At 46.3% G+C, this 11995-nt stretch overlaps 1 protein-coding gene across 1 annotated transcript in view; it reads right to left on the bottom strand.

The window, feature by feature from the left end:
• Positions 1-4161: 4161 nt before the first annotated feature.
• Positions 4162-11995, bottom strand: part of KIFAP3 (kinesin associated protein 3) — a 73982-nt gene continuing 66148 nt past the window's right edge. Inside the window, exon 20 of the mRNA XM_063344819.1 lies at positions 4162-6356. Within this exon, the coding sequence (XP_063200889.1) occupies positions 6248-6356 (109 nt within the window). The 3' untranslated portion in view covers positions 4162-6247. The remainder of the gene's footprint in view (positions 6357-11995) is intronic.

Raw genomic sequence — 11995 nt, 5'->3', positions numbered from 1 at the left:
GCGCGCCCCCTGGCGGCTGGCGGGGCCGGCAGAGGCGGGGCCGGCAGAGGCGGGGCGGGGCCGGCGGGCGGCCATCTTGCGCGAAGGCGCGGCCCCGCGAAGCAGCGGCGGCGGCGGCCATTTTGGTTGCGGGCGAATCTCCCCTCAGGCCGCTACTTGCCCTTTCCCGCGGCAGTTCGGTACCGGCAGCGAGCGCCCGCTCCCTGCCCGAGGCTGCCAGCGCTCCCAACTCCTTCAACCCGGTCCCTCGGGAATCGTGGCAGCAACTGAACCGCGGTGCACCCCAGCGGCCGGGCTGTCTCAAAAGGCCGGCACCATTCCTGCTGCTCGGCGCCTCACGGCAGGCCCTACGCCTCAAACTCCTTTCCTGTGTGGAAACGAGCAGTGCTGCCTGTGGTTTATGGCTCTCGGGCGCTTGGGGAATAGGTGTCTCCCTCCTTCGAATGCATAGCGGCGTCCTGTCCCACAGCCGCGTTTTGTGGGCTAATTTCCTTCCATGGTTTCCCTGCGTAGCCCCCACACCGCTGCTATGGGGGGTCGAGCAAGGGCTTCCTGCCCAGCCCAAATAAAGGGTGAAAACGGCGTCCGCGAGGCAGGTGGTCTGTCTGACACATCGCCCCGCGCCATCGCCCCGAGCCCCGCGCGTTTGCTTTGGTGGTGTAACCCGTGCATCATAAGGAGATCTATTTAATGCCATTAAAACTAATCGCTCTCTGTGCTGCGGACTAAAGTGGCTCTGGGGAGAGATTTCACGTGAGTATTTTGGACAGCAGAATGAACGTTGAAAGGAATTACTACAGTGCAGTGGGAGGTCTGGGCTTTTCACACACTATTTTCATATCGCCAGTGTTATTCCAGTTTCATGCCGCGCCAGGGCATTAGGATGTGGTTTGCTCAGTCATTTTGAACCTAACGCTTGGAGCGAGCGGGGCCCAGCAGCACACCCCGTACCCGTGGCCTCGTCTAGACAAAGGTTTAATGGCAATGTCAGCCTGTTTAACAAAGGTGGTCTAAGCTGTGCAAACTCCTTGGCTTTCTTTAGTAACTAAACTCCACCAGTTTAGCCTGCATTAAATTTTGTGCTGTCAAATCTGGCATGAACTTGTAGACTTCTTTACCAATAATACGCTTCTCCCCCACTTTTTAGCGAAGCCTTCCAGTTCGTGCCCAGAGCGTGGACCCTGCAGATGCCCCCAGAGACACAGGTCTGCTGGCCAGTGACTTGTTTATGCTAGAGTCCCTTCAGCGCAACAAAGCCACGGGTATCTGGACAGAAAAAGGGAATCCCTTCAGATTCACACTGAAACTCTGTTCAATTGAGCTTCGCAATCTGTTTCAGCAAGCAAAGAGGTAGGCTTTCTTCTATGACTGCGCACTGGGAGGTCCATAAACTGTCACGTTGGGATTAAGAAAGGGCAGAGGGCTAGGAGGACTCTGCTCCTCTGGCAGAGGGATATATTGGCAGCTGGATGATCTGTGTCTTTTTAAATAAAGCAGAAAGATGACAGGAGGAGGAGGGTGCAGAAAAGTAGAATGGGTCACACACAGTGTGTGAGGCAAAGTATGTCACCTATTATGGGGTAACGTGATGCATACAGGAACAGAAACTAAAATGAAGTTCAGATATGCCTCTTTCAAAGGTAGGAAAGATCCAGAGTCTTTGGCCCAAATGGGACAGTCATACCAATGGACCCTGGCCCCAAAATGCAAAATAAGGGGAACTGTGAACATTCCTCAGCGGTTTATTCAAGGGCCTAAGCATGGATTTATATGTCCTCTGTGTGTTTGTGGCAGGGGAAAGGCAGAAGACTGGAACAACTGCAGGTAAAGACAAAAAATTCTTAATAAGCAACAACTGATTTCTACTCACAGCACTTGGCTCTGGCTTCAGGCTGTGGTGTAATTCATGTGGCTCTCAGGAAACAAAAGCAAACTTTGGCTGCTGTGCATCATTTACAGTGTATTTACTTTGCTGGAGTGCCTCTGTGGAGAAGCACTCCTTCCCTCGATCTGCTTTTCCTGTGCGAGTCCATTGTTCCATACGAACTGAAGAGGTACTGAGGCACGCGCCCTGCTGAGGGCCCTACTGTGCCGCTGTGGAAACACACACGAGCTGGGCTTCTGTCCTTCAGACTTTGCAGTTTGCCTTTTCCTGAGAACAGCCAATGTAGGCTCCTCCAGAGAATAACTCAGGACGTAATGAGGTAGGAGTGAACCCTCTTCCTCCTCTTTCAAGGGCAGAAGAATAGACAGGGAACTACCAGGATTAGAGAGCTCTCAGCAAGTGCCTCCGTAGGTTTGTAACTGGTTATTTATGTCGATTGGGCAAGAAAAGATTGGCATAGTAGAGAGACAGACAGCTAGTAACAGTAGAAGAGGATGGAGCAAAAAGCGTTATCTATGGAATAGAGCCCGTAAGGTGTAAGAGGACAACTGGGGAGCATTGTCCAGCAGGCTATGCTGCAGTCACTGTCTGCAGTGTAGAAATGTTCCCCAGCTCCTCCTCTTCCAGGCCACAGGGCCTTTGGAAAGGCAGAGGGAAGAAACAGGGCTGGGGTGGCGCTCCCAGCACCCACCTGAACTGCAGCCGGTGTCTATTCCAGTGATGTCCTCCTGCCGTACAGACATGGTGGTTACAACTGCATTACAGTAGCTTTTTGCTGCTAAAGGTATTTCCCAAGTACTCAATTTCTTAATAAACAGAAGTGGGTTTCTCTTTTTAGGGGCAGGGACCCCAACATACCAACTCCAGAAAAGTCCGTGTTCTCACTCAAGTGGGTTTCTAGACAGACTGGTTGCAAACGTCACCTTCTACCTGTGACCTGGGTGCAACGCAGCGCTGTCAGCCACAGGCAGGCGGCTCCCGTACCTCTCCTGTTGCCTCAGAGCTCTCTCCTTAACCTCATAAAGAAAAAAAAAGAGCAGATCACAACAACTTTGAGGGCTGACAGCTGCAACCTAAGTGGCACCAGTAAGCCAGCTTCACTGTGTTGTATGTTTCTTGAGGATGGTCATGGAAGGAATGAAGGTTGAGGCTATTCTCAGCCTTCTCCCATGAAGAGTGGACAGCTGAGCTTACCAGTGGCGTATTACAGGAATTCCATTACGGAATCTGCCAGAGGAGCTCGAAATCTCTTGTATCTAAACAGAGCTTGTCCTGCTTATTCCAGAAGAAGATACATCTTGTTCCTGTTTCATTTAATCCAGAGAGGATTAAATTAAACAGAATCATAGCAGACTTATTTCAGAATGAAATGCACATGTTAAGCTGTTATCAGACAGCTCCACGCTCACACCGGTATTTAAAAAATTTGAATCAGGTCCTTCATAAGCTCACTGGGCCAAGGATACTTGTTTACTTTTGCTTTTCCTCACCCCCTGTTGCCCTAGTAAGCTCCTAAGTACTAGTGTGGTACAAATAATAATTTAAAACAAGATCTTAGGCTGCCGCATTAAGTAGATAGTTTGCTCACTGAAATTACACTGTACAGCTGCAGAAAGCCTGAATAATAGCTAACAGACGTATGAACTTCTCAGCCTATGCTTATTTCATTGTGCTATTAACTTTACAGCCTAATTATATCTAAAACACCTGCCTAACCAAACTCATTAATTAATTAGCAGCAGACTGGGAAAGAGGATACTTCTGGGATGGCTAGGGATTGCTGCTGTAGGGAAAGAAAAAAGGAGCTATACAAAGTCAGGGAGAGAAACCAGGAAAAGGAAGAAAGGACAGAAGTTGTAGAAGTTGCTAAAAGAAAGCCGATCCCTCCTCGCCCCATTTTACGCAGGATACAGTACTCAGGGACTGAATCCATAAATACAGATAATTAAAAAGTTACCCTACAGGTCAGACTCTCCCGTCTCCCTCTGACACCCACAGGAAATGTGATATAGATTGAAAAGTCTATGTGCTCATATCTTTTTTCCCGTTTCTGGCTCAGGAACCGTAATTAAAGGGAAAATCAGCCTCTCTCCTGCCTCAGAGAGTATAGTGGCACAGCTGGTTTTCATCTTGGCTAGCAGGCTCTGTCCTCAGGCTACTAAGTGCTGAGTAATTTTTACCAAGCTCTGCTTGCAGATAAATGATGTTCTTCTCTTAGCTGCTGCCAGGCAAAGCTACAAATACTTGATCTTTTATTCTTTTCTCATAAACTGCTAACACTGAATGCTAAAAATGCAGCCAGAGATTTTTCCACTGCCATTTATTCTCAGCATGGTCACAACTGTATTACAATTACAGACACCCACCCCTTTGCTGAAGCTCAACTCTAGTTCCTCGTTAACCTGAAGCTTCCAATTAAAGGCTCCTTCAGTTTCATTGATAGTTTGCATATACTCCAAGGACCCACTTCATTTTTTTTTCTTCCCCAAAACACATTCCACGAGAAGGGCAACTGCTTTAAATAACTTCACACTAATTTTCTGGAAAAGCCTGACGATCGAGTGCCAGTCTGAAAAGAAAAGCCTGTGTCTTAATATGCAGTTTGGGTAATCTCTCGCACAGCTATAACTATAAAAATATCTGAAAGCTTTTGAGTAAATGTGGCACAATGGCTGGGCAGATAAAGCGTGGGCCCAGACCAGTGGAAAGAATCTCAAAAGATATGACACTGGAAACCCATTAGTTTAATTCAAGTTTTTCTGCAAGTTTCTAGTAAGATTTTACACCTTCTAAGAAACTGCGTAAGAATTAGTTAAAAATGATTTAAAAAAATACTAGTTAATCTTGGCAATGTTGTTTTTCCACCTACCTCCAGTAAGTGAAGCCATGAACACAAAGTCAGCGCAGGGAGGAGGCTGAAAGCTGGTAAGAAATACCATGGCTAATTTTAGAATCGCTTCCAGTCATGCAGTATGAAACACAGGGAGTAATGGTGCATATGAAAGTACTTGCACACTTTTAAAAGATAAAGCAAGCTTTAAAAACAACCTTGATTTCAAAAATATTTGTAAAGTGTAAGACTAATAGTTTGTCAGCTTCCTAAACAAGGCCATGCCTTTGAAGATCACCTTCCTAGCACATACACCAGTCTTACGGGATTACTGGCTACTGGTTTAGTAGTATCGGCCCCCCAATGCAAGTCTATATTCTGTTTAAGCCAGAAATGAGGGAGGAAAAAGGTGAGGAACAATTCAATGGCAAATCAGTAGCCATTTAAAAAAAAATCATGAGGTGGGGGTAGCTTTTCTTTTAAAAAGTGAAAATTTGAACTGCTGTCTTGATGTCTGTGGTAGAGGGCATTTCTGTACACTTTCTTCTGTCTCTTATGGGCAGGGGTACACAACAACAGCTTTAGCCTAAACTCTGTTTGCACGCGGCATGTTTCAGAACGCGGCTTAACACAATCACCGTGAGTCCAGCGTGAAGGTGCCTTGGCCCGTCTCTGCTGCTCAGTCAATGATCCAGCCTAACCCCTGTGACCACACAGGACAGGACGCGTTTGTATTTCAGCATGGGGAAGTTGGGGGGAAGGCTCTGCATCTGGATTCTCAACCAAGTTACAGTGGGTTTTTTTTCTCTTGCTAGTCCTCAGGATGTGGCTGACACCTCTCAGCCCACAGAACTCTATTTAAACACTGTGGTAAAGGTATTCTGTTGTAGTGTAGTTTCTAATTTTAAGTGTTTTCAAGCATTTAAACTAGATTGTAAATGTTTGAAGCTCCAGGGGAGTGAATCTGTGCCATCTTTCCATTATTAAAGTCTTCAGACCCACAACTGGACTTTGGTTAACTACGTGTTAGGGCAGCGCCAGGAGATGCTGGGGCTTAACAGTGTTCCTGTTGCTTAAGTGTTAGAGGGAAACAGTCCATGTTGAACACGCTTCACATGAAACATTCTTCTTAAATGCCTTGTAAAACAAACGAAACATCGGTTAGAAACACATTCACCGCCACTGACCACACAGGTTTTTATATTTAATAGAAATTAAATTAGTAGCTTAATATACATAATGTGACACTTTCCAGTCCAGTAGCTTTCCAATTCTTGCTTTCAAGTCACAGAACAAATACTGTACAAAAATGATAACAAAGAGCAACCAAAGAGCAAACACTGTCACTAAAACACTGGACCCAGGAAGGCTAGCTTTATCTGGAGCTACACACGCCAAAGGATACGTAGTGATGGACCCATCGTGGTACAATCATGCATTACCAAGGGATAGATTTACTGCCGGCCACGGCCGCGGCCACGCTGATTCCTCCAGGGCAGGTGGCAGCATCCTGGGCAGCAGACGGGGCTGTTTTATCGTGCTCCGTAGCTGTAGTAGTAAGGTTCATCCGGGCGGTAGCCATAGGCAGTCGCTGGGCGGCCAGGAACCCCTGGTGATTGACCAAATCCATCAACTCCCATGCTACAAAAAAAAGAGGAGAGAGAAACTGTAGGTTTTTGTATGGTAGGGGAGGTGCACTAGTGCTGGTGTCTCCAACTTTTCCTGCCATGCAGATAATTTTGTGAGGCAACTTCGCAAGCTGCCTTCCCCTTCTAGCCAGCACTGCTCCGTCTCCTCCTCTCCTGGTGGGAAAAGAAATGCTGCAGAGAAATCAACACAACTCTTGTCGAGGAACGGTTTTCAGGTCAAACAGAAATCCCACAAGAGACAGACATCATCTCTTCTATCCTTTTATGTATTCACTGGCAAAGCACGTTAGTTCTGTGACTCAGTTTCTCTATCTGTACATTAAAGTTAGCGTCTTTCAGGAAATGCTTCTTGCAAAGCCCACTGGTAACCCTACCCTACACAGCGCATCTGAATAATCCGATTTCCTTCCTTCGGTACATTTCTGAAGCCCCTGGGAAAATACCAGCTAGAAATGAGAAAGTGAGAGTATCTGGCACGGCAACATAGTTCAGCAAAGGACAGTGTTTCTGGTGGGATACGAGATTGACAGCCAAATGGCAGAAAGAATTCATCATACACTGAAAGGCTATATACTAATGAGACAGAATAATTCATTTTTCATACAGAACAGCATCTTTTACACCTAAAAAGTCCCACAGCAATGAATTAGATACTAAAACACAAGAACCGTATAGGGAAAAGTGGCACATATTTCATGCTCAACAATAACTCACGCAGGAGGTAGAGGAAAAATGAACATTGCCTAAGATACTGGATTACTGCCTATTCATAGCTATGTCACTTTTTAACTTCCACTTCAGTAGAAGGACAAATGGAAAAGGATTCTGATTTATTGTCTGACTAAAGATGCATTGAAAGGAGTTGAACTTCCCCTCTGAAGACTGTCAAAACACAAAGAACCAAAGTGCTTTTGGAGTGGGGAAAAGCTGAACCTCATTACCGCCAATTAGACATATGGAACACGGGTTATGCAACAGTCGAGGCTGGGAAAGAATGACCCATCCAGAAGATGTACAATGGGTGGGCCCCAGGCCCTGGCTCAGCAAAAAGCTGGCGCTGCTCAATCGGTTGGACTGAAAGGGCTCCGCTGAAGTGGTGGGAGACCATGTCCATCACTCCGTGTCCTTGCAAAGATCCTTTCCTCGGATCATGCCTCCCTGAGGTGCTAGAAAAGGATCCTTAGGTTCCTGGTTTCTCAGGAAACTTGTTCACTCCTGGGATATTCCAATAATCACGTGAAGGTGGAACGTCTGAGACTGAGATTTGTCCTCTTGGAGGGAGGGGACACAGTCGACAAGCCAAACCGCAGAGAAGATAATTCTTTTTCACCTGAATGTATCTTGAGAAATGCAGCGCCCTGAAAGGATTTTGCTATGTCCACATCTGCTTGTCTGTGTTTGCATTAGCGATGCCCCGTCTTGTCCCTCGTACCCAGAGCCATCAGTCTGACCTTAAAGGCGGATCAGTCCCTTCAGCACGGCAGAGAGAAGCAGAGTGGCAGCGGTACCCTGTAGTGGTGCAAAGCTATGCCAACACATGCCTCTGGCTCCACACCTTCCTCTGGCCACCCGTTCCTTCCTGTATCCCCTCCAAAGTCCTATTACTCTTTTCCAAGCCCATTATGAAACGAGCTGGTGACCTCTGAGGCACCTTCTCCACGTCCCTCCTTTGTACCTGGCAAAGAGCAGCTTTCTCATTAGCAGCCTTGAGGCTTTAACAGATGCCTGAAAGAAGGGATTAGGAGCAATCCTGTTAGTTTGTCTGTACCTAACCCTCATCTCCAGAAACACCAAACCCTGCACCCACCTTAGTCAGAGGATGGTCCCCACTTCTGCCACTGTTCCTGGTTTGCAACGTGCAATGGGATTAGACAGACCTCATGTGTGCTGCCATTAGGTACAGCTTTCTGCGTACAGCCCACAAAGCTCTTCCGAACAAGCCAACGAGGACCTAGCCTGAAGCTGACCAATTTCTTTGGCAGTTCAGAAAACCAACAAGTTGAATAACTACTGTAAAACAACGCCGATTCTTTAAAAGGCTTATTTCAATACTGTTAGTATTAGAAGTTAATAACATACTTAAAGCCGTAGTGGGATTTGGAAGTGCAGAGGCCACTTTTGTTGTGCTACTACAAGTTCCCTGGTGTCAGTGATGCCACATGTGTAACACTGCAGAGAAGCAGGATATTTTCAGGCTACCTTTAAACCAGGAATTCCATTGTTGTCTTCTGAAGATCCTTAAAGTATCTATGACTGATGTATAACAAAAAGATATTTTAACAGAAAACACTTTTCTGGGTTTATTTTTCAATGTATTTTTCTGTGACTATAACAACATTAGTTGCAGGTAAGTTGTGTTTACTACCAGTATGGTAGAATAGGGCCTCTTTGCGTTTCTGCTAACTACAGAAAACTTCATTCTGGAAAGATGTTGTAGGTGAGCGAGTAGGCTGTGAGTCAGTAGCTGTGAGTGCTGTAGGCAGGGATGCCGCTGACGGCAAGTCAAGCTCGTAGGGGCTGTGCCTTGGCTTACAGGGCTGACAACAGTAGCCATCCGCAGGTTTACGGTGGCAGGGAAGGACACAACAAATACAGCAGCCTGAGACATGTTGCGAAGCAGGACTTTCTTCTTAAATGTACGTGTGGCTTCTCTTGATGGCTGCAGCGTTTCAAGATCTTCTTTTGGTCACTCCATGCTGTATTACCGAACTAAAACAACATTGGGGTTTTGGGGGGTGAGGTGTAATAACGCCCCTGAGCCACGAGGTGGCAATGGGTCTCTATCCCTCCAGGCAGAGCTTTCCCAGCTACTTCCAGTTTAGTAATCCTTATTCAAAGAACTTTTAAATGTATTTAAATTGATAACGAGAGCAGGGAAAATATGGTTTCAATCACATTCTCAGCAAATCATTTTTTTTTATATTTTTTTTATAAATGTGTAAGTAATTAGGTAAAGATCCCTAGAGTTTAAACTTTGAGGAGTATCAGTTATTTCCAAATGGTTTAGACATATGTTAGTGTCCTGTAGAAAACTGGAAGAGATGGATCAGCTGATAACTGCTTTGGACAGTTAAAAAAAAAAATAAAAAGAAAGGAACAGAAAATCACATTAAAACACCTTGATCAAATCACCACTCTCTCCTATCTAAATATTTCTCTTAAGTAAATGAAGGCCTGTCCATGCTTCAGAAAAAAAAGTTGGCTTAATTTTCCCATGTTAGTGCTCTTGAAACATACCAGCTTTGCCTATTTGATTGTTTGCACTGGCAGCCCCTAGCAAAAAGCTCGTCCTCTTCGTTGAAGGCAAGGCTTTGGAGGCCAGGAGGTAACTGAGGGGCAGGGCAACAAAACAGCAAACACGCGTCTGGAGACCGGAGTCTGGCTCACCCAGGAGGCTGGCAGGCCAAGGGCAATGACTCTGCAAGCATAACCTACCAAGGTGGAGACAGGGGCTTAAAAACCGAGTTCTGATGAATCCCTGCCACTTCTGCCAAGAACAGCAGAAGGGTAGAGCCAGGAAAGATGGTAGCTTGTCGGCTGTAAACACTTGTTGGGTAACGATTGGCCTGAGCTCGTGATTTGTGGCATGTGTTCTTAGATTTATACCAGCAATCAACTTCAAAACTTGCTCCCAGGAAAAACGCGGTGTTGGCCTAATACAGGGAAAGTCAGTCCTGAGCAGAGCAAGCATCAGCCTGTCTTCCCAAAAAGTGAGGGACACATAATTATGCCACTGAGGCAACAACACTCATCCCCCCCATTGGTATTTTTTCCTCCTGTTAGTCAGCCCTGTTCAGCTCGGTCCCCAGCAGAGGTGCATGCAATCCCTGCAGCTGTAGAGTGGATACACATCACACACCACCACAACGAACTCCTTGGATAAACGACTTTGGCCGTTGCCTTAGTCTGCGAGTTAAGGCAGTTTTCTCTCAAAAAATTGCACGCGTGCACACAGAGGGATTGGTGCTTGCTAACCATGTCCTCAACGCACAACTGCTTCCTTGTGCAAAGCATACCACCAGGTCTGGAGCTGATGGAGTTAAACAGTGAACAGCCCAGCTAATTACTACGTACTGCTAACCTCAGTTACTGGTTCATTTTGAGACCCTTTAAAATATGAACTGTGTATTTTACCCCTATGCACTCTCTTAATGATTTGTTTTTTTTAGACTGAAATCACTTCCAGCCATCAGTTATACTCGCGGTCTCTACACATGCACTTCTCCAAGCACAAATATTTCTTTTTCCTATTGGTCTGCCAGCCCCTGTCAGAGCAAATTTCACTTTAAACTAAATGCTATGATACTTAAAACCTCTTGGATTACTCAGGCTGCTAGTGTGATCTATGACCTTCCCCCAAATGACAGCTGAACTTTCCAATTTGCTTGTACTGCTGGGGAACTGAAGAACACATGCCGGAGAGGAAAACGTTCCTGATGTGCATGAGTGAGGAGAGATTTCTTAACAGCTCTGCTTATTGATACTTTGATTCATGACATCCAAATTAATATGCCCATCTAGGATCCTAGGTGCCCTGACCTAATTTAAAATGTAAAGACCAATCGTGTCCCCCCTCACAGCAGGAAATGCCAGCCCACAACCCACTGTGTTCCACAAAATACTTAACTTTCCTTAACTCCCTCCCGCATCCAGAGCCTCAGAGGGTAGACAGTCATTGCGGTATGTCTGGAAGACTGGGCAGCCTCAGACAGGGCGCACTCTGCCAGCATCCCTCTGCTGGGGTTCCCCTCGCGGTAGCTTTGCTGCGCGTGACTGCTCAGTGCAGGAAGAGAGGCTCTTGAGCTTAATCCGAGTAGGATAATTAGCACCTGCGTGCAGGCTGACCACGGAGCAAGGCTGCTTTCCTTAAGTTCTCCTGATGCGATAGACACCTGAGCCTGTCCGCACCAGCGCTCACAGTGTTCCTAGGGCTGGTGCTGACAACTCGCTCTAAAACGGCTACTAATTCCTCCGGCACAAGCAGGGCCTCAGAAAGGCAAGTCCCGGGTCACTGGGGAAATTCTTGCTCAAAACTAACCCCTTGAAGTCCAACTGGAAATCCCTCAGTAAGACACACGGATCTCAGAGCAATCCCAGCAAGAAACCCTGCTTGGGAAACAGGCCTGCCGTCAGGAAAGAGGCATGAAGCAGCCAGACAATAATCGTACCAGACTGTACTGTAAAAGCCTATGACTGCCTGTGCAGGGAAAAGTGGCCCAGGAAAAGTCTTCACCTTAGATTGTGGAATACCAGTTTAGGAGCTTACACCTTAGGGCCAAAATTTCATCCTTTTCTACATATCAGTTTCATGGTTGGTAACCCAAACTTAAAGCACCCTGAAATCCAAGCTAAACACTTACGGTGCTTCCCCCACACCCATGATTTCAGCTGCATTTCCGTTCATCCTAAACCTGTTCTAAAACCCCGTCAATCCTCCCTCCTTACTCCGCATCAACAAGGCTAATACCAGCCTCGTGGCTCAGAGGCTCTCAGCTACCCCCTAGGGATAAAAGTTTTATAATTTTATTAAAAATAAAATCTATTTTATTTTAAAAAATTCAATCTATACATTTATAATTCACTAGGCAGGTGATCACACCTGCAACTTTGCAGAACTGCTCCTGAGTGTCA

This window comes from Chroicocephalus ridibundus, chromosome 8 (assembly GCF_963924245.1).
Source record: "Chroicocephalus ridibundus chromosome 8, bChrRid1.1, whole genome shotgun sequence".
NCBI lineage: Eukaryota > Metazoa > Chordata > Aves > Charadriiformes > Laridae > Chroicocephalus > Chroicocephalus ridibundus.
This window is presented reverse-complemented; position numbering and strand designations above follow the sequence as displayed.